This window comes from Dendronephthya gigantea, unplaced genomic scaffold (assembly GCF_004324835.1).
Source record: "Dendronephthya gigantea isolate DGI-Jeju-01 unplaced genomic scaffold, DenGig_1.0 000133F, whole genome shotgun sequence".
Taxonomy (NCBI): Eukaryota; Metazoa; Cnidaria; class Anthozoa; order Malacalcyonacea; family Nephtheidae; genus Dendronephthya; species Dendronephthya gigantea.
The window spans coordinates 435,381-461,623 of record NW_021163143.1 but is presented as its reverse complement, the minus strand read 5'-3'; the positions used below and the strand labels follow the sequence as shown (position 1 = coordinate 461,623).

At 37.2% G+C, this 26,243-nt stretch overlaps 4 protein-coding genes across 6 annotated transcripts; 1 reads left to right on the top strand and 3 right to left on the bottom strand.

Annotated features, from left to right (window-relative positions):
• Nucleotides 1-1,002: 1,002 nt before the first annotated feature.
• LOC114536260 lies at nucleotides 1,003-7,660 on the bottom strand. The gene is made up of 2 exons (XM_028557587.1): nucleotides 2,138-7,660; nucleotides 1,003-1,852 (listed from the first exon to the last, which is right to left on the bottom strand). Exons 1-2 carry the CDS (start codon nucleotides 7,649-7,651, stop codon nucleotides 1,763-1,765), a joined length of 5,604 nt encoding a protein of 1,867 aa, XP_028413388.1. The 5' UTR covers nucleotides 7,652-7,660; the 3' UTR covers nucleotides 1,003-1,762.
• On the bottom strand, nucleotides 7,655-18,469 carry LOC114536278 (E3 ubiquitin-protein ligase rnf213-alpha-like; the record flags this gene model as incomplete). The annotated part of the gene is made up of 4 exons (XM_028557612.1): nucleotides 18,161-18,469; nucleotides 15,530-16,917; nucleotides 14,908-15,050; nucleotides 7,655-14,001 (listed from the first exon to the last, which is right to left on the bottom strand). Coding segments are annotated over exons 1-4 (8,187 nt in total), but the record flags the coding sequence as incomplete, so codon positions are not given.
• A 799-nt stretch (nucleotides 18,470-19,268) lies between these two features.
• LOC114536328 lies at nucleotides 19,269-22,891 on the top strand. 3 transcript variants are annotated; one of them, XM_028557685.1, is made up of 4 exons: nucleotides 19,269-19,326; nucleotides 20,001-20,411; nucleotides 21,588-21,908; nucleotides 22,230-22,891. In XM_028557685.1, exons 2-4 carry the CDS (start codon nucleotides 20,313-20,315, stop codon nucleotides 22,866-22,868), a joined length of 1,059 nt encoding a protein of 352 aa, XP_028413486.1. In that variant the 5' UTR covers nucleotides 19,269-19,326; nucleotides 20,001-20,312; the 3' UTR covers nucleotides 22,869-22,891. The 3 variants fall into 3 exon arrangements, with proteins under 3 accessions (XP_028413486.1, XP_028413487.1, XP_028413485.1); XM_028557686.1 differs by lacking the exon at nucleotides 19,269-19,326 and having other exon boundaries at nucleotides 19,947-20,040; nucleotides 20,190-20,411; XM_028557684.1 differs by lacking the exon at nucleotides 19,269-19,326 and having other exon boundaries at nucleotides 19,947-20,411.
• A 421-nt stretch (nucleotides 22,892-23,312) lies between these two features.
• On the bottom strand, nucleotides 23,313-26,226 carry LOC114536329. Its single transcript, XM_028557687.1, has 4 exons — nucleotides 26,142-26,226; nucleotides 25,890-26,022; nucleotides 24,141-24,467; nucleotides 23,313-23,957 (listed from the first exon to the last, which is right to left on the bottom strand). The coding sequence occupies exons 2-4, from the start codon at nucleotides 25,986-25,988 to the stop codon at nucleotides 23,331-23,333; spliced, it is 1,053 nt and encodes a 350-aa protein (XP_028413488.1). The 5' UTR covers nucleotides 25,989-26,022; nucleotides 26,142-26,226; the 3' UTR covers nucleotides 23,313-23,330.
• Between the last annotated feature and the right edge of the window lie 17 nt (nucleotides 26,227-26,243).

Here is a 26,243-nt window from a genome sequence, read left to right as displayed (position 1 = left end):
CTTTTCAAACTAGCAGCTATTAGTATGTTGCTAATTACATTTACGTCATTGACAATGAAAAAGTCTTTAAATATGATTTTAAAAACCAATATACAAATCAATATACAAGTTTGGCCTTTATTTCCCCTGTTTAATTGTTAAGTTCTCTTTTCGTTGTGAAATGTTATCGTTAATCGCAATAACCGAAAATTGACAGACCTCATCTCTTACTGTTAGTGTCTTATAGTGAGGCTTAGATTTCATATTTATTTCCCCATTGAAATATTTATTTCTCCATACTGAACTATTTCCCCTGGGCTTCGAATAAGGGGTTTTATAAGTACACGAGGTAGGTAGGTAAAACTTTACAATTACACACAGACAGTTTCACACAAAGATAGATTATATGGATATAAGTAGAATGTGTTTCAGTGTCCAACAACAATTGATTTAAACAAACGAAGCGACTCAGCTGATTTTGCTTCGTTTGGAAGCCGATTCCAAAGCATAGCGCCGCTATATTTGAAACATTTTTTAAGGTATTCTCGATTCGGCCTACAGAGACTTTGGTCTATTGCATAGTTTCGGAAGTGATAATTAGTTTGATCTACATATTTCTCGTCTCACGAAAGACTCCCGAAGAGCCCGGCGCAGTGTGGTCATTAAGTATATTTTACATCAATACTGACTTGGCACTAGACCGTCTAGTTATAAGTGTGTCCCAAGAAATTGCTAAGAAGATCGATTGATGAAGTATCATAATTTACATCTGTTAAGACCCTCGCTGCACGAAACTGAAATCTTTGCAACTCGGCTCTGAGCAGCTTACCACAAGTATCCCACAGAGGGGAGCAGTAATCGAAGTAAGGCTGCACAAAACCTTTATAAACAGATTCTAGGGTATGTCTAGGACGAACAAAGGGTCTTATGCGTTTCATAACGCCAATCCCTGCACTCGCCTTTTTACATATCATTTGGGTTTTGCATTAGCCATTACAGGTACATCACACATTATATGGGTAGTTTTAACTATATATTGTATTAAATTATTGGATATCACATTTTATAACAGGCAAATAATTACTGTATTTAAACTGAAAACTATATTGTGATTATGCTGAATATTATAACAATTAAGGAACTAGTATATTTAACTACTTAACTCGTCGCAAAGTCAAGGAACTGTATATTCAATGTGGAATCTCATGCAATTAATAACAAAGAATTATTGTATTGAATTACTGAATCGCATTTAAAAACTACCTATTAATTGCTGAATAATATAACAAACTATTGTTTAAAATTGCTGAATCTTAAACAATACTGCCTTACTGGGACTGGTTGTACAAAGGCTGCATGGATACGGTATACACCGGATAGTTATGTTTCAGATGTAGAAATGCCTTAAAGCGGTAAGACTACAAATTTCGAGATAACAATCTCTAAAGAGAATCCTTCATTTAGGAACATGCATGCACTTATACCGATCAACGGACAATCGCAATTTCGAAGCGATTAATTGAAAAACTTATCCGGTGGATAACGTTATCCGGGCTTATCCAGCTTTTGTACAATTAGTCTATTTTACTACACAATCTCGTAACAAGAAAGTATACTGTATTGAAAATTTGAAATGCCGCATCTAGCTCAACCACAGCTAGACTACTGTAATTGGGATATAAACTATATATGATTGATTATGTATGATATCCTCCTATAACAAAAACTGTATTATTGTATTTTATTACTCTGATCCGCTGTTATTAAATCATTTCCCACGTTGCTAAGAACGAGATACAATACGACCAGGTCGTTTCTGTTTCTTCGAAAATCTACTGCGACCAGCGGAGACACTTGAATAATTTTTGGATTTCTGAAAACGAAAACATTTGGATTGTTTTTGTCAGTGGATAAACTATTTATTTATTTTATCATTCGTTTGTTATATACCTCTTATTAGTTTACCACAAAACATATTTTCAACTCTAAATTTGCATTATTTGCGCTTTTACGCGGACCATTTACAATGTTGGACCGAATACTTCATGTAATATGAAAAGCTTTTCTATTCATGATCTTAATTGGATAGAAATGTATAATATTGGTGTTGGTTTTGGCTTTGAAAATGTCGTTTTTGATCGTGCAAATGAGAACATACCGGTTCAAGATGTGTTATTATAGCATAAATATCCCCCAATGCCATCTTTTCTGGAATAACATCAGGACTGGGAGCTTCTTCTGGTGACCACAACGAAGGCTCCATCAAGCAGGAACGCAATGGCGTGTGCGATTCTGGAAGGAATTTTTCTGCTGAGAGATAACGGAATACGAAACGACGCAACGCTGTGAGGAATAATTTGAGTTTCAATGATCCATTTCTGTGATCCACTAAACTATTTAGACTTTTCTTGGTTTCCTCTGTAAGTTCTGCGCGGAATTTTCTTGGCAGTCCTTTGATTGTTCCGTCAACAAGTATATCTTCCAAAGCCTCATAAAGGGCAGGAATATGGGCCAGTTTTATGATGGGGTCCGGCAGCAGATGAACGGGGAATTCACTAGGAAGCTTTGATTTCCATTTATCGGCAAATTCAATCAGTTTCATATCTTGTATTAAAATTGACTGGGTATTTAGTACAAATATGACACCTTCTATATGCTGAAGAAGATTTTGAGCATCTTGTATTCTGCGTTCTTTTAAACTGTGTAGCCCCAGGCAAATCTCTTCTGGCAACGGCTCTGTTTTGGGGCACAATTCTCGAATTTTTGTTAGCATTTTGGCACTAGAGTGGAAAAGTTCCTTTGAAAATATGAATGTGTTTGGAGATTCTGTGAGGTAGCTCTTTCCGAATGCAATTTCATTCGCCAATTCTAATTCTATTCGTTCAAAGTCATAATCGATTTTTTCACCTTGTCCATACTCTAGTTTATGTGTAAAGATAAGGAATTCGTCAGGCCAATTGAAGTTGATGATATCTTTCTTCTTTACTTCTTGCAGAGCGACGGACATAATTGCGCAACAATTTTCGTCCAATTCAAGAAAATGCAGAGCAGGATGTCGAGTACGCGTTGATATGAGAATCATTTCGTCTAAAATGTTGTTCTGGATTGATTGAAGGATCTTGATTGCTGTTTGTAGATAGATACTAAAGTCACCTTCTGTCAGGCAATAGCCTAGGAAACAACTGTGTTGAGTTAATGATGGCATGGGGTCAGTGCCATTTGGTAGCTCTTGGTCGACAAAATCGCGCATACCTTCCCAAGCGATAAGAAATTCATCCAAATATTTTTTTAGTGCTTCTTCGTTTTCAACCTTCTCGTGACCAGGTATTCTACCATGGATAAGATCGTCGACCGTCTTTAATTCTGCTTCTTTCCGACTAATACGATGTGTTAACATTGATGAAATTAACCGACTCCACCTCAAGAGTGGAAATAAGTGTGCAAGATATGGTAGCTCGTCAAACTGTGAAAACAGTAATGCCAGAACCTTATGTTGCTCTTGGAACTCTCTGGAAGAGTCAATGAATGTCGATCGCAATTCGTTGAAAGATGGTTTTTTTGTTAGGCGAAATAATCTCTTTAATTCCCTGTCATGTTTCTGATGGTCAGACGGATATTTATCAAGTTCCTGGATCAATACACGCTGTTCATTACTTTCATCGAACTTCAGTCTTGAAGATCTGAGCGCGTTAGACAAAACATCTTTAGCTGTAGTTGCAAATTTCTTTTCCCATACTGCACATTGTTGTTCTGTTAAAAAAATACCATCACCGGGAGTCTTCCCTCGAATAAGTTCCGTACATTCCTCGACAACAAGATGCATGACGTCAACTGCAGTGCGACTATCACAGGAAAGGATCGTCTGTAAGCATCGTAGATCGTCTTTGACACGATTGAAGCAGAAATCTGCTGAATCTTTACATGTTGATGCTGAGGTGGATCCTTGTTCATTTGTTGGTAATAAAGGAAACACGTCTTCACTGGATGAAATTCCGGTTGCTATTCCAGCATAAAAACACGCATAAACGATCATATCCAATGCACGATACACAGAAGCACTCATATTAGCCGTGCATTCTTCCCATTCTTTCGACTTCGTCTCCAGATTGTAAATCTTGGCTTGCTCGGATGAATTTGCCTGTGTCGAGGTCTCTGTCCCGCAGTATGGACAAATGTTTTGCATTCCATTTTCTTTAAACTTTATGCGCATGTGGCATGAACACGTGATCGGTCTTGATGCATTGTAAAATGCAAATTCATCAAACACTCGTTGCTTTCTTTTTTTGTCCACGAGAAGCCAGGTATTATGACATTCTTTAGGTTTGATCAAGTATTGGAATAGCGGGGACATTTCGCCATGAACACGACTTGCTACAACACATGTGATATGAAGTATTAACAACGCGGTCTCAATGTCATGTGCAGATGATTCAGGAGAAATCTGTAGGCCAGGATGGCTGAATTTTTCTCGACCAATTATTCTCAGCAGGAGTTGCTTCATAACCGGATATTCCTCGATTACTACGGAAAACCAATGCGCTAATTGCTCTTCCTTGTGGCTGAGGTTGGTAACAGCTTTTTTGATATAAAACGTGTTAATCAGGAATCCCATCACAGCTAGTCGATTTTTTGCCGAATTCCGACATTTTAACAACATGTTAAGCATGTCGCTTTTATTTCTTTGTTCAAGTTGCACGTATGCCGCTTCTACTTCTCTATATTCCTGTAATCTTTGAACTGAGACAAGTTCGGCCTTGTGAACGACCTTGCATTGCTTAATTTGGCTGGTAACTGCAGGAAATGTTTCGCTTTCAGAAAAAAACTGGTGGAGGTCAAACAGGGTCATACCGGTTTTATAAAGTTGTTTCAGAAAAAAGATTTGTAATGATGAACTTCTGGCATTGTTGAGCGCTAAAAGGGAGTTAATCTCTTCCATGATTGTAGGTTTTTCCATTATTATAAATTCTTCCTCAAAAGAAATGTCTTTCTTTCTTTCGTAAATGTGTCTTGATAACTTTGTATAGAAAACGCGTAGAAACGCGACCGATGTGAGAAGGACCAAACCGACATAATTTTCTCCTCCATTTAGGACATTTGTAGCGCAGCGAAGACACTTGAGCAATTCACATTCGGGAGTTGTAAGTGTCTGTATATTACAGCGTTCGTCAAACTCTAGGATGGAAACGACCACGTCACAGATCAAAACAGCTGGATAAGAATCATGATGAATAAAACCTTTTGAAAAACACTCTTTAAAGATTTTATCAATAGCGTTAAGAATCGGGCAATTGTCCATAACACTTTGATCGATGATCATATCGAAAAATATCCCACTTGATTTCGTTTGGCAAGCATAAAATAAACTGTACATCACCGGTTTCATCAGCAAGACCAAATCTTCCCGGTCCAGGGAAAATACATTCTCAACGATTGGTATTGCCGATTGAGCATCTTTATATGTATCTAAGAAACGGTTATGAAACTTAGCCAAGAATTTTTGCATCAAAACATATCGTTCCTCTGCAGGGTCTAATTCACTTGTTAAAGGATCAACTAACTTTTTTTTGAAATTCTGAAGCGATCCATCTTTGTCTAGATATTCGGGTTTGAGCTCCTTCGCAATTTCATCCAGTTTGTATAGATAGTCCGTAGGTATTCTGGTTTTTTGTACCATTTTTGCGTAATCAACGCATAGGCGCAGGAAATGGAATGCCGGGGCCTGGTTGCTCACGTTAAACGCCAAAGACAACAACAGGGAAGAATTTCGTATCCACGATTCCAGCCCGTCGCGATTAATGAGCACTTCAGAAGGAAACATTTCTTCACAAAATTTAGTTACGAGAACATCCTCAAAACATTCGGACATTGAACTTGTCTCCAAATCGGCGTTTGAAGTATGCACGTCTTCGCTACCATCGTGTTCGCTTTCACTAGTGCTACTGTTGCTTTCTTCGTTACTCGATTCACTGTCACTGCTTTCACTTTCGCTTTCCCGATATTCTGTTCCCTTTGCGTCAGTCTCTGAATCATCAGGTTTATCAGCGCTATTCTTTAAAATAGATGACTCGCTTTCGATCATTTTAAACTCCGTCTCCATTCCATGCTTTCTTCTTTTTGCCATTTTTTTTTGATAGAGGTGTTCCGAATATTGCGATTGTTCATTCTTTCGTTTTAAATTTGGTGTGGCATTTTCCGACCTTTCGCATTCCACGTTTGTTTCCATGTCGGTTCTTTCTATCGAAATTGCTTCGTCATCCCTCGTTAAATTAGGCGAAACGCTGCCAGTCTCTATGGGCCTTGAGTTCACCTCCCTTTGAGATTTCTCTACAAATTGCTTGATTACATTCTCCACGACAGTTTCTTCCACAAACGGCTTACACAAATTAATCATTCGAATTTGATCAATTATTTGATGTTTAAAATTCCACATTAGCAAATGAGATTGAATGCAAGAATAGAGAGGATTCTCTGTGGACAAACCATAGTCGCTGGCGAAAGACGACAATGCCTTATTACCTATCTGTACTCTCTCCCTACGTTTCATGTTGTCACTGAAGGATGCTAAGGTTATATCAATAAAGTCTTCTGAATACGAATTAAGACACCATCCAGGAAGGTCTAGAATATCTGGAGCAATATTTGTCACAATATCTATGTAGTGTTTCATTTGTTTGTCTTGCGATTCCAGATTGTGTTCCTCGTCTTCGTCCGTGTACAAGTCATACGTTTCTAAGACTTGTTCTTTTGCAGCATTCACTTTCCGAACAATTACTTGACTAAAAGGCACGCTAAGCTCAAGACGGACGCCATCGATGATATATGACTCGGTTCCTAGTGGATCAGGAATTTTGAAAATGTCAAAAATAGTATCTCTTGAAATCAAGTCGCACCAAACATCGTTGTACTCGGCAGGAGCTTTCTCATCGGAAATGCGAGTTGGCCAGGCATTCTCTCGTTCCAAGAAGTAGATTATCTTGGCTAGTGGATTACGAACCAAACGGCAGAGATAATGTTCGATTGCGGATGAAAAGGTGGACGAGTTGATTAAGATTTCTTTTGTACAGGCGACCTTAACTGCCACCGATTCATAATTCTCTTGCTCGTTAACATACCTTATAACAATGCTTTGGATAGCGTTGAACACTTGTGTAGACTCGAAAAGATCCTTAGCCATTTTTAAAATTATGTCCAAAGGTCTCTGTTCTTTTATATACTTTATACAATTGAAACACCAAAGTAAACACTTGGAGTCACTTGAAAATTTCTTAAAGGACCAACTTGATTCAGTAAGGAGCTTTTCGATAGATTCGGAGCGAAATTCATTCATGGCAACTAACGGCTGTTCGATAACATCAAGGAAAGCCTGTTTCCAGCTGCAGAGATAATTAAATTGCCACCATGTGGCGCTTAAACCTGTTGTTCCTCGGCGAAGATGCACAAGAATGCAAATGTGTTTTTTCTGTTTCGCTAGATGGGAATTTTGGTAGGTTTTCGCGTAAGATCTTCGTTTTTCTTCAATGATTGATCGTGCAAGAAGCATGTGTTCGCCATCAAGCTCCGGTTTACATTGAAAAACTAGCAATTCTTTATCGGAAGAGAAGAAGTTTTCAACCCGGTCCTCGAGTTGCTTCTGTGCACTGTATGCTCCAAGTCGTTCCAACTGATACTTCATTTTTGTGTCGTCAAGACAATTGGCAATGTCCGTATGAACAGTGGCGTATGTCATTACTATAGTTTTGGAGCCAACGTCTTCTCCGGTCAGGTACGAAAACTCTTCATCTTCTACAACGTGCGCAATAAATGACGCCAGGCCGTTGTGTAATGGCTTCTCAAAATATTCTTTAGTAAGCATATTCACTTCTCGCGGGTTTTCTTTTACATGTTCGCATTTCTGGGTGCGTAGCACTCCATCGGGTGTTGCAATCCACATAAGATCATCTTTACATTTCTTTACAATCTCTTCGTTTGATTCGTCTGTATCGTTGCTATGTAACAGAACGAGTGATGGAAGTGTGTCTTCGTGAAAACCCATGAACATATCAGATTTTTTAAATTGCTCGTCTAAATCTTCAACACATGACATTTGTTCAACCCATGATTCTAACTCTTCAATAATTTCTTTTTGGTTTTCATTCAGCACGTCAGAGAAACGAAGTAACTGCTTTTCAAATCTGTTGAGGAATGGCGGATCAGAGTAATCGACTTTGTCCTGATCAACAAGAACAATGCAGCGAAATCCGTCGTTAACATAACACATTGGGTTGCTGTTGGCGCCAAGAGCCACTCGACAGTTCTTTCTCTTCCCAACCACAGAATAATTCTGATTTAACATATCATACAGACTTCCATAGATACATTCAAGATCACGCAATATCAGGATACAATCACGCTCCATGTAAAGGATGATGCGACTTAACATTCTGTAATTGTAGTCATCTGACACATCTTCCTCAAAACGACTTCCAAAAATTGTGATGGTTTCCTTTGCTGACTGTGAGAGATTCTGCTTGAGTATGCCAATAGCTGAATCTCCGTTTGTTATGAGCATCAAATGGCGAGCTTTTAGGTCGTCAAGATTCTCTTGAATAAGTGCAGTGACCGGAATTCTGACGTATTCCCTGCTTGTGGGCACGTGGAACTTTATCTTATCGACAAATATTTGCTGCACTTTGCTGGATTCAGCCGGGATGCCTCCGAAATTCCGGTGTAAGGCCAGATGAATTTTATCCATATCATCACAGCTGTTAGGACCAAGACTTTTGATAAGAGAGTAGTAGTCACGAAGGCCATGGAAATTCGCGTGTCCTTGTTGGGACAGGTATTCATGATAAGATTTGGCGAGACAATTCATCACACTGCTCGAAGAAGTATTCATTTTTTCTGTGGAATTTCGTTGAGCTTGATAAAGGGATATTGCTGTCTCTTCAAGATCCTTAACTGTGGGTTCTGGTCGTGACAAGTGTATGGCTCTGTTCATTTTAGCGGCATCCAACGCCCAATTTGAAATACCAACAACTGCAACTTCTGGTAATTCGCCTTTTCCTGGTTCTAAAATACTGTGCAGAACTTTGAGAGGATTGTTTGGAGAATTTTCTGCCAAACCAACTTCATCAAGAAGAACAACCGGCAACACATTCGCTTCTTTGTTGTGCTTTTTGTAATTTGATGCTTTTTCAAAAATTTTCGTTATTCCTTCAGACGTGGAAGATTCTGAACCTTGATAAGAAACGACGTAGAGCTGAGGTAGGGTCTTAAAGAATGGGTCTCTGGAATCTTTGCCTCGAAGACTACTTCTTATGAGTTGGATTGCCAATGATTTACTGCAACCGGGCTTTCCCACCACGAAAACAGGTATACGGTTAAGAATGGATACTAGCATGACAAAAACATTCTCTCGTAGAGCAGCATTTCTTGCTGTTCCTGAAGGAAGTTCCATTCGATCAAGGTAATCTTCTTGTTCCATTCGAATGATTGCTGAAAATTCCTCAACGCTTACGTTTGCCATTGTTGCAAATACTTGAGTCACACGTTCTTGATAGCGCCTCCTTAATTCGTCAGTCTCGAGTCGTGATAGATAACAATGAGCTAATGCAAGGATGATACTTTTCAAAACTGGTTCGGTATCAAACTGTTGTGCCACGTCACGATACTTCCTAAGATGTTCCTGATATCTATCGCCATCTCTCCTTGAAAAACGCCCCCGGTCTTCTATCATATTTATAAACCATTCCACTAGAAGAACATACCGACGAACATCACGTAAACTTACGCAGTAGGGATTATCTTCAGATTCGCGGATGAACCTTTGTGATTCGGCGATAAGCTCTGCTAAAACGTCCAGATATTTACCAGGGAGCGATTGTATCATTCTTTTGATGTATTCTTTTTCATCGTGAGGTGTCAAGGAACCATAGTCCCAAACATAATCCACCATGGCTTCTGGCAGTGGATGAACACGATACACGAGTTTGGAATATTCGTCCTTCATATTATTCATCTCCAAACCTGCGGTAAGTATGTGATCTTCAGTTCGTCTTTTGTACGGATTACATGCTGCAATGAACACTAAATTGGTAGCTAATGGTTGACCACCCATTAAATGATGACACAGAATCCCATTTATTAGTCCAAGATGACCACATGTGTTAATTTCATCAAGAAACACCCAAAAATTCTGATTAGGGTTCTCATTGGCAGCTTTATCCCGTTCTTTAACGAATTCCTTAATTTCTTCCTCACTTCGTCCTGCATGAATATTAAATGCGAAGAAAGGTATTTCGCAAATGTTTGCCAAATACTTTATCAAGCTCGTTTTGCCACATCCAGTTTCTCCCATGATTATAATAGGAACATTAGCTCTCATTCGGAGTATTATCAAGATCATCTTCAACATGTTATCTGGCGTTAGCGCGTAACCAGAAGATTCATTTTCCAGAGTAGAACCTTCTTCTGCTCCACGCGATTCTGTGCGAACGATTTTCTCCAATTTTTCCTGCAGTTGTTGCTGATTCATCAATTCAAAATCTTCAAGTTCTTTATTGGCTTCCTTAACTATTTGGTTTTTCAGCAGGTCTGAAACTTTTGGTGGGACATCTTCCTTTTTCCTGTAAAACGCTGTTATTGCCTGAGAATTGTTGCCATGAAATACTATCAGAAGATGGTTATTTTGTTCCCAGTGAATCATTTCCTCTACTCTTCCGATCATATGTTCGGCGATTGTGTTGGACTGAGTATCTGCTTCAAGCAGGTGGTATCTTGCGCTGCAAGTATTCAAAGCACGCGCGGCGAAGTTCTTCGACACTTCAAGCAATGCTTCAAATAGATTTCTTCGAACGCCCTTTTGTTTCTGTTCTACCATGTACTTTATATTATGAGTCATGAAAAAGGAGCTTTTTGAAAAATTTCTAAGTTGATTGGCGAGTAACCCCAAAAAAGTGTTTAGGGCGGTAAATGTTGTTTCAGAACTAGTCAAGTAGTACTTGCGAAGTAACTCGTGACACCTGTTAGCTGGAAGTGATTCAACTCTTTGTTGTCCTTTGAAGCGAACATCTGTGGATTCAAGTCGATTTCTGTCAAAAACATCCAGATACTGGCAAACTACCTGAATGTCGCTTGTTGTTTTTTTACTTACTTTCAAGTTCTTATAGTCATCCCATTTTAATTCCTTGCAAGTAAAAGACTGAGAGATTACCAAGGATTCGCAGAGCCGATCATTTAATGAATTAGCGACTTCAATATACACATGAGTGTTGCGAAGACTGTATAACTGGGTTCCACACGAGACCATCCCTGTGACAATTAACTGGAACAAAAATGTGTCCAACAAAATTGGATCATCGACTTCTCCAATATCAAAATGAAGACATTGGAAATTTCTGAGATGAATCTGTTTTAAGCGTCGAATAATCTTGCTTTGGTCAAATTGGCCACTAATGGGAAATGTGACAACATTCATTTCTTTCTCGAGCGCTTCCTCCCGAATGAATTCTGTTTTACCAAGTCCTGGTAATGTTGACGTCACGAACTTCACATCTGGCCATGAAGATCTGAAACGTTGAGAAATTTCAGGATTTGACATTCCAGGAATGCGATGAGAGAACTGTGAGAACTCCTCAATGATGTGATGGTCATCTCCTCCCCGGCAGATAATCGCCAAAAGATAATTTGGGTTATTTTTTCGTTCGGCTTTAATGAATTCTATCAAATTGAACTGAACTTCGTTTTCTAGTAGTTCAACATTTGCAAGACAAAATAGAGTTTTGTTCTGAAAAGGTTTGTTTCTAGCAAAACATCTTCGCAAAAATAATTTGATTTCTCTCCACTGCTTGTTTGCATCACAAAAAATAATTTGATTAAGTTCAGGGTAAGTATTTAGTGTATTTTCATACAAGGAAAGCACGACGTTGATGGTGGGTGCCGTACTATTCTTCTTCAAAGCGACAACATAAAGTTCACCAGGTTGGACTTCTGAGTTTTGCTGATGCTCAAAACAAGATGTTTGGTCTTTCAAAATCGCTCTTTCTGTGGGACGAGTTTTTGCAAAAATTTCATCCAATGCGTTTCCAATTATCAAAATAATTTCATCTGGATTACATTCAGAATTATTTTGTTGATTTTTCGAATGATTTTCTGACTGTTTCTCTCCATAATCTCGTAAATATTGTTCTTCAATATTTGAATCAACAAAACGGATCAATGTGAGGAGGTTTTCAAAATCAACTTCACTTCGGTTCCGATTTGTTAAGAAGTTATATAGCACGCACAGTTGGTCAGACCAGTAATAGTTAAGAAAATGATGTTGCCGGCGAGCATCGTCTAAGCTTTTCTCCCAATCACACAATTCGTCTTGTAGTTCTTTTTTCTTTTCTTGGAGCTCCTCTACACCTGTTAGCGTGACTTTATTCATGGTCTGGTACTTGATATATCCAGACGATAGCAATTTCAGAATCAACTCTTCGATGTCACACAAAATATTGACCTGGTCAATGAAGTCAACAAAGTTAACACGTTGTTCCATACTTTCGTCGTTTTCTGATGAATGTTTCCATGAACGGTCAGGGCTAACGATAAGATGGGCACGGCTGCGGAGATCACGTAGATCTGACAGAATGTAACTAGCTTCTGATTCATCTTTTTTCTTGTACTTTATTTCAATCTTGCAAACGCCTTCTTCCTCAAGAGAAATGCAGGCGTACCCTTTAGTTAAACAATGAGTGATTATCTCTCTTGTGACTTCCCCGCGGTTTGCTACACTATGATATAACTGCTGAAGGCTATGCACATGTGCATTACATTGGTGAATTTTTACTGCCATGTTTTCGTTATCTTCGCATTGATTCTTTATTTCCTGCAAAACGTGTTGAGGTAGTTGATCACCTGAAGCATTATTCTGGCACACTTCAATGACAGGAGCCAGAAATCCGTGCACATGAATAAGTTCTGAAACCAACGACTCCGATACAAATTGATCAGAATGTTCCTCAACAGCATCAATTAGTATGCGGATGTCCACGTGGATGATTTCTTTAAGAAATTCAATCAATTCACTGGATTGTCCTAACACGTCAATAACATCATAATCATTCTCGTTTAGATACTCGCCAATGATTCCCTGAACATCAGCCATTGGCTCGTGTAGTTGTTGTAAGCAAATTGAGCTATCAGGTTTAAATTCTTCTTCGAATTTCGTTAACGTAGCGACCAAATTATTGTTCGGCTTACGAAGTTTAAAGGTATCCAATGCTTTAAACGTGACACAGACATCTTTCTGAACACTTTCGTATTTAACATAATCCAACATATACTGCCTTAAATTATCCGGAATTAATTGGGGGCTTAAATTCTTTTCCAAAATTGATAGTTCCTTCTTTAAGTCCTCCTCATCTCGTATACCTTCTAAAATCTTCATTGTTTCGAACGTTTGCGACTCAGGATCATCGCTCAACTTTTTCCATTTCTCTTTGAACTGTTGGATAGTTTCAGTTGTAAGCAACGTGAATAATAAATATAACGCCTTGGTATCGTCATCGTCGGAGGAGTAAGTGGAAATGTTTTTAACACAGTCTTCAGCAATGTTCCTGAATGACACACTGTCCATTACAGGTTCGAGTTTGGAGGATAGCTCCAATAGCGGTAGAAGTGGTCCCCAGAAGTCATCGTTTAAATCTTTAAGTATTTTAGTTTTCAGGTGCTCTCTTTTTTCATTTAATATTTGTGGGAATTGAACTGAGTTTATCGCTTTTGCAAATTTTATTGCCGATTCCAAGCACGATAATTTTTCGCGGACAACTCTTTCCTTCTCGACTAGATTTTTTATCATGGTGAGATTATGCTGTTGTCTGGAATCTATATTTTCTTGAGGTGTTCTCTGGACCGCGTAAGCCAAAAGCAAGGATAGTTCATTCTCATACTTCGCCACGAGGCTTAAAAATTCTACGGATATTTCTTCTTTTTCCAAACAACTCGCAAGATTTTGCCAGATTCTTTTCCCATTTCGGAATTTTGACTCCCGTTCAAAGTCTCCTACAAAAGTGGCAGGTATTCACTATAGAAGTTACAGTGCGACTCGTAGCAATTATAAGTATAAAGGTTTCTAGACAAAAGCTTTTCTCTTATCATTTAGGGCAAATACAAAAGATTATGCTTCACAGACAGCTATAGTTCTTTTTCAATTATTGCCATGTAGACAAAGATATAATATATAGGAGCAAAACTTTTAATGGATATTTTAAATATCATTCATTCCCTTCCTTACCCTTCATTCTGCTAGAACAAAAACGTATTAAAAATGAGTATTCAAAATGCACCGAAAAAGAAAAGAAAATAAAAAAAGGAAAGACAATAGACAATTGCTTCCTAAGACTAATATCTTTCAGGGTGCTTTGAAATACTCTGATAAGCTGTTTTGTGTAATCTATAGTTTATCAGGTGTCAAGATGACAGTTGATTTGAATATTCGGATCCCTACATACATATTTACCACTGTATATACAAATTACAGAGTGTAAAAAAGTTTACACCAAAGACTTGACGGATACCAAATTTTGAGGGACCTTATCAGTTGATAAAACCTTTCCCGAGTTTGCTTCTTCGCCACACATAGGGTAGTGTTTATTACCGGACCCCCCTCCCCCTTCTATAGCAGTTGATTTGATTCGATGTGAAAATATTTAGTGTTAGAGTATATAAACATGCAGATGGTATTAAAAGTACCCATGTTTACCAAAAGGTTCTTAAATTTAGCTCATTGATTTTAAACTATAGGACTATTTTATAATTGTTCACTTTATACACCCTGTATAGTTTTACCTAACTATACCATATGTTTCAACAAACCAGGCCAATAGCTTTACTCAAAATAAATGAATATATATGCGCTAATGCGCACATGCATGCATATGTGCATATATGTGTAGCTCAGACACTTACTCTCTGTACGAAACAATGCAATCCATATTTCACAATATTGTAGCATGGTCAAAAAATTTTTCTCGGTCGGCGAATACTGCTTCTTTTCATAATTGGGGATTTCCAATGAATCCAACACACATTTGAAAAGTTGACTGCGAAAACTGTAAAAAAAATTAATGTGTTTTTTAACATTTAATTGGTTTTTTATTATTTCGATCATATCTACTGTTGAAATACAGTACTATTTATTCTTCCTAAAACATCGATACTCTCACAAATATCCTCCCAATTAAACTAAAAAAAGTGGCAAATGGCACTTGTTTGGTTAAAAATGTAACGGTTTAAAATAGTAAATTACAGTAACTGGTGAACAGTGCGAAAAAACTCGCTCTGTAACATGTAAAATTGTCTTACAAATTGCTTTTGTTTTAAAGTAGATATGAACATTTTTTTGGGGGCTGTAAAAACTTTTGATCAAGTACTGTATATTGGAAATATAAAAAAATGATTGGAATATTCAGCTTGATGTTGAAAAGTAACTATACATATGTAGCTATAGCTGCATGTGAATTTTTTCTAGTACTTTCAGATTGAACTTAAAGCTTTATGAACAATTAAGCGTTGTTTCTTTTTACTCTACCTTGAATTGTAAAAGTTATTCATTGTTTCTTTCGTATTCACCAGATTGAAATTTTGACGCAGTACTTCGTCCACAAGTTTGAACAAATTACTTCTAACATCCGACGGAAGATCGACGTTACTGATTTCTCCTGATTCTTTAATGATAAGCGCGTAATCTACATTTTCAAGCAACCAATTGCGAACAGTTTTTCCAAGTTCGCTGAACATAGTTTTGTTCTCGCGAACAGGTAGGCATGAAATAAAGTCTTTAAAAAGGCAATGGGCCGTTAACACCATATTTCCGGCTATCCCATGATTCTTTTCATCAGCTGCAGTTTCCAACTTTCTTATCAACCATGACTTTCCAATCGCCACTTTCTTTAAAGGGAGAGATTTCCACTTGGATTCAAATTTCGGGCTCTTTAGAAACTCTAACACCATGTTCTGACGGCGAGGGGAGGACGACTTTGACAGAAACATAAGAATATCATGGGATTGTTCCTTGGGCAGATGTAATGTTAATTGCTGAAAATCTGCAATATCTTCATCTGTAAGGTGCGCATCAGATTTCGCAAACCTCCGAAGATATTCATACAATGATCCCCATTTTAAATTGCGGATTTTCGCAGGTATAATCAGAAGCTTCTTCAATACTTCTCCTATTGTAGAGTTATTTTCATTGCTTTGCAGGCGCTCCAAGTAACAGTCGGCAAAAAATTTTAGCCTTTCTTTCTCAGTGAAAAAACATTTCTTCATATTCTTATCTTCACACAACCTAAACAGATCATGTCCTTCTGGAGCTGACTGAAGCACCATTTTTAGTAATTCTCGAAGAGTTAATTGACTTTTCCAATTGACCTTTTCAATATTAGGTAGTAATAAAGAGAGTAAATAATTGTAATGACTCAGCTCATAGTTTAAGTGAGCCATTTGAAATTGTAAAAGCCGTTTCGTATCGCGGTAATAGGGGTAAAAATATACAACCAAAGTAAGCCATCCAGGGTAACTGCAGTTTTCTACAAGAATACGAGACAGCTGTTCTAATGGTTGACAGAACGAAAACGACATGTTAAAACAGTTATATTTTGCACACTCTGCTAGGCATCCGAGTAACTTGTCGAAAGCGCATTTTACTTGTTCCGATTGAGGTATTTGTAATCCATAAGGGGGCATTAAATGACCTAATACATAACATAAATACAATCCTTGCATAGGATGTAAATGATCGAGATTCGTGCAATCGATAACCCATTGAAGAAGTGTGTCGAACTGTTGAGCATCCAATGTAAGTTTTGGTATTTGCCGAAGAGCATGATTGATGTCTCCATTCATATTTTGGGTCGAAAACCAAAATTTCAGTAAAGGGAAAATTCCATGAACTCCAATACCATGTTCGTTCGTAGTATACTAGATGATGAAAAGTATAATTTAAAAATGGGCATCTTAAAACTCCCACTGACTTAAGGCCCGGTTATACACGGTGCAATTTTTCTTGCAACTTGCAATGCAATTCTTCTTTTGAGAGATGTAGATTTGGCAACTACCGAATTTTTATCTTTATTATATACTCCATGCCCTTTTTTTACTCTTACCTTTTGAAGACTCTTCACTAATTTACATCTCTTAAAAGTAGAATTGCATTGCAAGTTGCAAGAAAAATTGCACCGTGTAACATGGCCTTTGCCCTTTAGGTACGACAAAATGTGGATTTAATTGACAGACTGAACGAATCTGTCGGTGAAGTTGACTGTAATTAAGTTTTAACATGGCTGCATGCGATATTTTTTATTTGAAATATACTGTATCTATTGGCCTTACTCAATCTGTATAACTTGAACGCTAATTCCAAATATACGCATGCATGGGAATCCTGCAAATACGAAAACGCTTGATGGTAACGTACATGCAAACTCGAAGTTAAATTACGCATTTCTATAATTTGTTTCGCTGTTCTTCGCTCTCGCTCAACATTTTCCTGGTTTGGCACATTTTTGAAATCATTTTGGTTGCATGTCCTAATTGTACGAGCAACATTTCGCATTATTATTTCTTATTTACTAATTTAGCATATAAAAAGTGCTTTTTCGAGATTCCTTGAGACATAATCGTCAATGCAGGCATTAGAGATTCTTGTCAAAACACAATCCTGCCGGTCTTATTTTGTACTTTTGCCAGTATTTTCGTTTACCTTTCTGGCCTTTTTTAGTTTCTACAGCGCTGTTTAGTTGGCATATGCAAATAACTAACCAATTCATTTTATTATGCTAATAATAAATATCTTCAAATTTTTGGTCCAGTTATATTTAATATATTATATTATGTTAAACGTATTTCATTAGTAAATATATAGGCCAACAGCGTAACATATAGGGTATTATTGTGGTATATGATATTATATACATGCTTAAAAATACACTTATCTTAAAAATGCTTAGGTTGCTGCAATGTTATATAAACAGGATTTCACAACATTTTAGTGTCCATATTATTCACAGTGGTCATCAAATTCAGCTTCAAACACAAATAAATTTAACAACTGTACCCTATTGTGCATGCATGGTAGGCCCATCACCTTGAATGCATATATTTACTGCGCCGCCCTTTCCATGCAGTTTATGCAAGTTTTGAAAATATTTTTGAATTTAAGTACCTGTTGGATATTTCCTTTCACTTGGAAGGGATATTGCCTTTCACTTGGTCGCTGCTTTTCATTCAAAATCACTTCAGGAGGAATATGCATGTGAGATGTTTCTGTATTTGACGCCTGACCCACGTTTCCCTCATGAAACTGCTGTTTATCCGCTGTGCATTTTTGACGCTTTGGAGCAACTTCTTCAAACGATAACAGCCGTTTTCTCCCCCTGTCTGTTTCGTGAGTCTCTTTTTGGGATGACATTTTACCATTATGCTTATTTTTTCCTCTGTTTTTCTTTTTTTTACCTTTCTTATTTTTCCCCATGATTTTTAGCCCTGTTGATATATACAAATAAAACACTTCTCAATATAAGCAAGCAAATACTGAATCACTAAATACTAATTCCGTTGGTCATACATATATGGAAATTGTAGGAAAATATTTTTCATTATAAAGAAAATCTTTTCAGGACGTGATGTATTATTTCAATCTCTCGCGTGCAGGCATTTTTGTATTTGGCTTGACGTACAGGAAAATGCTAAGCAATCTTGTAGTCATAACTAGAATGGTCTTGAACATTTCTAAACTCACAATCCATGTTCTGTTTTATAGTTTAAAACTTCTTAACCGCGGTGTTTGACCGCGCTACCTATACGCTACCCACAAAATTGAGTGCGTTATGGTTTCTAACAAGAACCACTTCCGTTAAATTACTTGGAATTAGTCTTCCTAGAATTCACTTCAAAGAGCGAGCCTAATTTAGAAAGTATACATATATATTATTATATATATAACCAAAGAGCAGCGTGGCAGTGTCTTCAAACAACTGAGCATCAAATGTAGTATAACAACTGCCTAAATAGACAAAACATTTAGGCAGTTGTTATACCACATTTGATGCTCAGTTATATAATATATATGTTAATTAGTTCGTATATAATTTCGATAAACGTACTAAACCCTCATGAAAAACAGCAATGCTCATGAGGCTAGCGTGTTTAAATAAAGTATTATGTGTGTAGGTTATTTTATATAGTGACTTAAACAAGCACTCAAACAAGTATGTTATGAATAGCCGAAGCGCGTCTCCTATTATTTGAGTAGCAAAGATATTTTCGTAATTTGGCAGACAATTGCGAAACTATGCATGCAGATGGTTGTGTACACTTGACGTGGAAAAGGTAAAATAAATGGAAGTAAAGCATACAGTTGTTTGATTTGTTTCACATAGCTACGAACTCGCTCTTGTCTTTATTAAAACGTGCCATAAATGTTCTGTTAGGAATAAAGTAAGAAGCAGGCTAAATTGAAAATAAGCTGGGTTTACAATAATTATATATATATATAGTTTATAATTATATATAACATGATGATGCATAACATGAGTTTCCATACGAAAAGACATACCTTTTCAACTGATTTCTTTGTTAATGACGCCACATTCCAACCAAAACCATTACCAGTTTAACTGAAGACTCTATCTACTTGTAGGGCGTTGTTTGCAATGTGAATAACGTATCATATTACCAGCCGCCAAATTCCGGTATAAAGTCCCCACTCAGGCCACTATTATATGAGTAACTTTCGTTTTGCCAGGTTCGGTGCATGCCAATCCACTGTCATTTACCGTGATACCTTAAATAATTGTCGCTGCATGGATGTATTGTTGTAATTTTAACCTTGGAGGAAATCCCACTGAAATAAAATCTTACTGAATAATTTATATGCATATCAATTGTCCCTCCCTGCATGTATAGTGATATTTGCATATATACAATTACCTGCCCTATATATAGCCGACACCATCTGTAAGCTGTTGTGCTTCAATCTTCATAATAGAAGTTATTCATTTTAGCGAAAGAAACAGAAGAAAAAATCACGACACTGAAACTTAGGTTAGCGAACATAAGTACATAATTTTATTTCAAACGTTTTGCGGGCAAGTTGAAGCGGAATCTTTTTTTCGTAATACAGCATCATTCGCGACGCTAAGTCTGTACGACACTTCCGTTGAATTACTTGGAACTTTATACGATCTTTCTAGAATTAGAATTGATTGGATTGTGTAATGAACTGTAGTTGCATTGTTGAAGCCGAAGCTTAACTTCATTTATTGTGAATTGGTGTACATCTCTGGACAAATCTGACTTGAAACAAGCTGAAAATCATGAAATGTCATCTGTGCAAAGAAGACAAGCTTTCCAAAGAGTTTCCGTTTTATAGTCTGACTGATGATTGTAATCACGCATTACTTCATTGCCTTGATGTGAGTATTTCACTTTCAGTGGCCAATTTTATCAAATAACTTACCACCTAGACTTATATTTTACAGTATCTTTAATTTTGTATTCGGTTATGTTATAACCTTTAGTTAGCAAGGTTTAGTTAAAGTCAGGAAAGTGGAATTATCATTAATATGTCGATGCTGTATGCACTAAGCTTTCTCATGCCAAATATATTATGAACAATTTTGACGTTGCCACAGGAAAGAAACTGGGAAAGCTTAGCAAGATCGCGATGTTTTATAAAATAGATGCTGCAAAGTCAACTTCAAATTTGCTAGCTATTTTTCTTAAGACAGCCGGATTTATTCTCGATAAATTCATTCCAAAAATTTTGAATGGAGGTATTTGCATTAATCGGTCCACCCCTGCATGTGTTGCATTTCCTGTATAGACTAAAACAGAGCAAGACAATTCGGGGCAATTTCTCTTTTATGAGTTTCTTCATCGGATGTTAAAGCTATATATTCATATAATTTTTTTGACCGCTCTGCTTGTTGGAGTTGTTGAGACGACAACTGAAGCGGCGTATGCTGTAATCGTCGAGTATTGTATTAGACTACACCCCTCTATAAAGGACAAGGTATTAAAGTTGGGACTACTTTTCACTGCACAATTGAAAACTTGGCGCATATAAATGCAGAAATCTCTTTCGTTATTAGACAAAGTTTTTCTTGTTATTGAAAGTCTATAAGAAACGGGTTCCTACGGAACTGCGCGAATGTTTTCACTTTTTCTCAGGATATATGCATGTGCATGTAAAGGAGAGCTAGCGCTTTTAATTTCTCAAACTCAGATTAATGATCAACATATAGAGTATTCTTATAAACAAATTTTCCACGTCCCTGCCTCCTCAATGTGACAATGTGAGACTTCGAAATTTGGGTCTGTTATGTTTTGCAGTTGGGCTAAATTTATATATAACACTTGCAAACTCGCGGATTCATGAGTTGGACAATTTGAGAAAATTTTTATTCTCAAGATCAATCGTGCACTTTTAATCGTGAACTCGAACTTAGTTAATCGACATCTCGGAATTTTGGATCCCCATTAACATTTTTCTCCAAACAAATAAAAAACGTAAAATTATCAGGTGTTCAGTGCTTTTTATAAGCAAAGCAAGCCCAGGTATACATTGACTCATTTTCATTTTGTTTTAGTGTTCAATTTCATCCGTCAAAAACTCCAACAAATGTTCGCAGTGCGACAGTTTTGTGGATGAAAATAATAAACGATATCAACAATATCTGAAGACGATGAATTTCTTGTTTCCAAATGAAGAAGAAGACGAAGATAATAATTCCATTGTGGAAATGGATATTGCAGAAGGAGAGATAAAGGTGATCACCTTGTCTGGGGAACATGCAATTCTGAAATATCAACGACGAAAGACGATTCGTGTTGTCAAAGAAGAAGTCGAGAGAGAATTGAAAACTCCCCCAGAGAGACAACGCCTGCTTTATCAGGAGAAAGAGTTGAAGGTATTTTTGCTATGGTATTTATCTTTGAAATTCTAAGGATCTAATTAAATGCTCTCTCTATACCCACTCATATATCGTATTTTTAGTCTCTAGTCGCTATATCCAAACAACCAAACGCTCTTTATGAACTTCTCATCAAAACAAAAATCGTCATTTGCGCTTGTGACTTATTTTGTTCGTACTACGACGGCAAAATGTTTTTTTTAGTCTAATTGTTAAATTATATATAGAAACCTCAAAAACCTGACCAATACGAATTCCATGTAGAGAATGGCTTAATTTTAGATTCTAAAATGATTCGCATCTTCTATACTATTTCAGATGAAAGATGAGAATAATAAGGAATTGACACTAGAAGATTTCAACATACCACCTAACGCTACTCTCCAGCTCATCATTAAACTATGTGATGTTCCTGATGATCTGGAAAAGCTTGTTTTTGATTTTTGTTGGGGTTTGCCAAGTGGTACGAGGAAAGACTATCTGGATGTTGCAGTTTTTGTTTATACCGGACGATCTTTCGTTGAAACAATATACTATAGTAATACTTCAATATCGGAATGCCCTGGCGTGATACATTCTGGTCCGGCTGATATGGACTACGAAAAACGAGAGGGGCATCACAGGGTTGATATCGATTTAAAATCAGTTCCTCGACACATTGATAAACTTGTATTTACCTTAAGCGCTTGGCGTTCATCTAATATCGGGAAATATCGTTTTCGCCGACTTCGTTTTTATGATGTTAACAATCCCGACGTGGAACTATGCAGCGATAATATGGACACTGCGCTGCACAATGAGTCCATAGTTATGTGTTATTTAACAAGAAAAGGAGATAAATGGACTGTCCTAAGTCTCAAGCATGGTGCAGAAGGAAACACCAGGTCTTTCCACAAGACTTACTGTCCACTTCGAGAAGACATTCAAAAGCTGATAAATCGCGGATTTATCAGTTAACCATATCCACAAAAGGAACTTCTATGTAGTTTTTTATCTAGCTTCTTATCGAGTAAAGTGATCGAAATGAAACAACTTTCATTAGTTACATATATATAGATTTGCTTTTTAAGGAAATTCATGGAGATATTACTTATTTAAAATCGGTACATTATTTCTGGATGTTTAAAAATTGATCAATCTATAACCATGCATGCTATAGTATGTATCGTATATGTATCAAAAATATTATGCAATAGAAAAATTCACGATTCTAAGGACCTTACATGCAATAAGTCCATATGTAATATTCTAATGACTTCGTTATCGTTTTTACCTCATGTTGCCAGTCTGATAAATCTATTACAGAATTCTCAGCTAATAAGAAATTGTACGTTGAATCTCTGACTTTGTGCTGTTAGTTACATTTCCTTTTTATTTAGAATATATGAATTAATTATCACAATTTGTCTCTTTCAGCAATTAAAACAAATTGTCTTTTATCAATGTTTCTATTTCCCGCTTTATGGGACCATAATTTCTTGTAAACCCGCTGCAACCCACCTTCATGTCTATTACCTCCCATCTGCCGTTATTTTTCGACAAACAACACATGATAATGGTCTTATAATCTTTGAGATGGACGTCAACCTCGTCGTCACACAATTGTTGGTCAGGAGAGTTGACATCATAAAAATTGAGCCTGTAGTAGGGATATGATGAAACATTGGCCGAAGCCCAAGCACTTAGTGTAAACACTAATTTATTAACATTATGTGGAACAGACTTGAGGTTTAACTGGACTTGATGACGACCTTCCCGCTTGTAATAATACATTTTTGCAGGACCTGAGTGTTCGACGCCTGGACAGTAGTCGAGATGACGATTAAAGTAATTGATGACGCCAAGATTTCTCCAGTCGCTGTAAACCAGAACGGAGACATCTAAGTAATCCTTGTTGCGTCCGTGAGGCAATCCCCAGAAGAAATCAAAAACAGCATTTTCAAGATCGTCTGGAACTGCACATAGAACAATAATGAGGTGCAATTTGCTTTCTGGTGGAACTTTGTGGTCTCGCAGCGTAAGCATTTTACGATCCTCGTTTCTCACCTAAAAATACACATTTGTGAAACTTATTCATAGTTTCATACACTCTGTTTTAAAACTTAGTTAACCTAAAAAAAAACACTGTAGACATGGGCCTCTAATGAGTGTTCGTAGTTTTGGTGCCAATTTTGCGAAATAGTGTCTAGAATTTTCCCCAAACATTTCTACCTTCTTCAACAACAGTACCTTCAACTCTTTGTTTTGGTAAAGTAAACGTTGTTTTTCCGGAGGCGTTTTCAGCTGGCTTTCCACTTCTCTCTTAATGTCCAGGATCTTTCTGTGGGGAGTATACGAGAGAGTTGCTGACTCACCAGAGATGGTTGTCACGTAAATATTTCCAGACACAGCAGCTGTACATTGTGCCTGGTGGTAACCATCGTCCTCACTCTCCACTTCAGGAGGGAAGAGGAAATCCAGTGTTTCTAAATACTCCTGATATATCTCATTGTCTTCTCTCACCGGAGTCTCACACTGGGAGCATTTGTTGCGTTTCTTCACAGACTCTGTGGCACACTTGAAATGTCGTGAGAGTTAGATAAGGGACGTGAAGTATATATGGTGACATGTAGTCAAAAAAGCTTAATTTAACTGATTTATTTTCTTCACTGTTGAAATTTTGCTTATAAATATATGAGTATCGATAGAACAAGTCAAACAGACTTTGGAGACCCGGTGAAACGCTGAGAAAAGATCGTTTGCACTTACGCTCAAGCATGCCTGGAGCCAGAAAAAATGGTGTAGCAAAACCCAAATCATCATCTATATCTCATTTTACAGACCTTTACTCCCGGCATAAATTCCATTTGCCATTTTGCCAAAAACAAAGTCTTATAAGTCTTAACTGAAATATGTCATATGAGGGGATAATTGCATGCATTTAGCTATGACCTATGTCTAAACTGCATGACAACATGTATGCTAGCTGACGAACTTACATATGCAATTTTGGGCTCACTGTAGCTGGCAAAATGTCTTGCATGGGGTGCAAAAACAAAATAAAGTTTAATGCATGCATGGCATATCCGTGATTCTGTAATTGTCTCTCTTTTAACAATAGGGACCTTTAAGGTGGTTTTCCACTAGGCGAAAAAGTTCGAGCGGAACGAAAATTTTCGACGGCAATTCCTACTGCACATGCGTAATACATGCTTGGCAATTTCGACTGCGATACAATTCTCTTCGCCATGTAGTTGAAATCTCGGCGACTTTTTTCGATTTAGGCAAGCATGTAGGACGCGAACGCGACGACGACGGCTATCAATACAATTGAAAAGCAATGAATAATTAAAGACCCATGATGGTTTTAGACGTCGTCTTCGTTTTGTTTATAACGCGAACACGTCGTTTTTTATGTCTTGCCTAGAACGGTTGCCTTTCAGGACCCAGCGAGCCGCCGAGCCCTACCTCGAATTAGGCTCTATAGAATTGTCCTTGAACTATATCTCACTAAATCAGTACAATTAATAATATACAACAACCACTTTTCCATAGCATTTAATAAAGGAGAATTTCAGCCGCGTCGTCGTCGTGTTGCCGTCCAATAAGCTTAACGGGTCCCTTTAATGTTTACAAGACGCCTTTATCACTACAAACGTGTACTGGTATGTTAAACTCAAAATACATAAGCTTAAACTCTACCATAGTCCATACAGTTAAACTCTCTGTAAACGTATTGTGTCTGTGTATTTTTATACTGAAACAAGTTTGAGTTTTATATTTTATGTTCACAAATGCAATATGCGGCAATCGGCATATTATTTATTTGGATGAAGACAAACAAATTAAGTCAAGTAAAGAATTGCGTTAGATAATACTATATTGCAAAGTAATAACAGGCTGTACAACACAAAATAATCCCAGCTATACATTTTTGTATATGTAAAGTTTACAACACATTATATTACGTGCAATGTAAAAGTATTCTTGTATACTTACATCGAGGCAGTGAAGTAATGGATGATCACAATCCTCAGTCAGGGGATAAAATGGAAATTCTTTTGAAAGTTTATCGTCTTGGCAGCTATGACATTTCATGATTTCGTCTTTAAATCGACCTTTAGGATGAATACTAAAATCGTATTTGATTTATTTAGTTATTGCAACTAAACTTGCCCTCTCTGGGCAAACGCATAAATCGAAGTATACTTCAACGGAAGTAGAGACCTGCATGCATAACAAACAATTTACCAGTTTGGTCTAATTATGACGTTTATAAATGTATGGAGATTTGATACACTGCTAGTTCCAATGAGAAGGTAAAAACAGGATAAAAATACACAATATAGACCA

Excerpts from the sequence above, each read along its gene's own strand:
- LOC114536260 (XM_028557587.1), bottom strand. The coding sequence starts at position 7,651 with ATGAAGTATCAGTTGGAACGACTTGGAGCATACAGTGCACAGAAGCAA. Across the intron at positions 1,853-2,137 it reads TAATAACACATCTTGAACCG|AAATCCAAAAATTATTCAAG; the intron begins GTATGTTCTCAT and ends TTTCGTTTTCAG.
- LOC114536328 (XM_028557685.1), top strand. The coding sequence starts at position 20,313 with ATGAAATGTCATCTGTGCAAAGAAGACAAGCTTTCCAAAGAGTTTCCG. Across the intron at positions 20,412-21,587 it reads CATTACTTCATTGCCTTGAT|TGTTCAATTTCATCCGTCAA; the intron begins GTGAGTATTTCA and ends ATTTTGTTTTAG. Across the intron at positions 21,909-22,229 it reads ATCAGGAGAAAGAGTTGAAG|ATGAAAGATGAGAATAATAA; the intron begins GTATTTTTGCTA and ends ATACTATTTCAG.
- LOC114536329 (XM_028557687.1), bottom strand. The coding sequence starts at position 25,988 with ATGAAATGTCATAGCTGCCAAGACGATAAACTTTCAAAAGAATTTCCA. Across the intron at positions 24,468-25,889 it reads CATTACTTCACTGCCTCGAT|TGTGCCACAGAGTCTGTGAA; the intron begins GTAAGTATACAA and ends CGACATTTCAAG. Across the intron at positions 23,958-24,140 it reads ACCAAAACAAAGAGTTGAAG|GTGAGAAACGAGGATCGTAA; the intron begins GTACTGTTGTTG and ends GTGTATTTTTAG.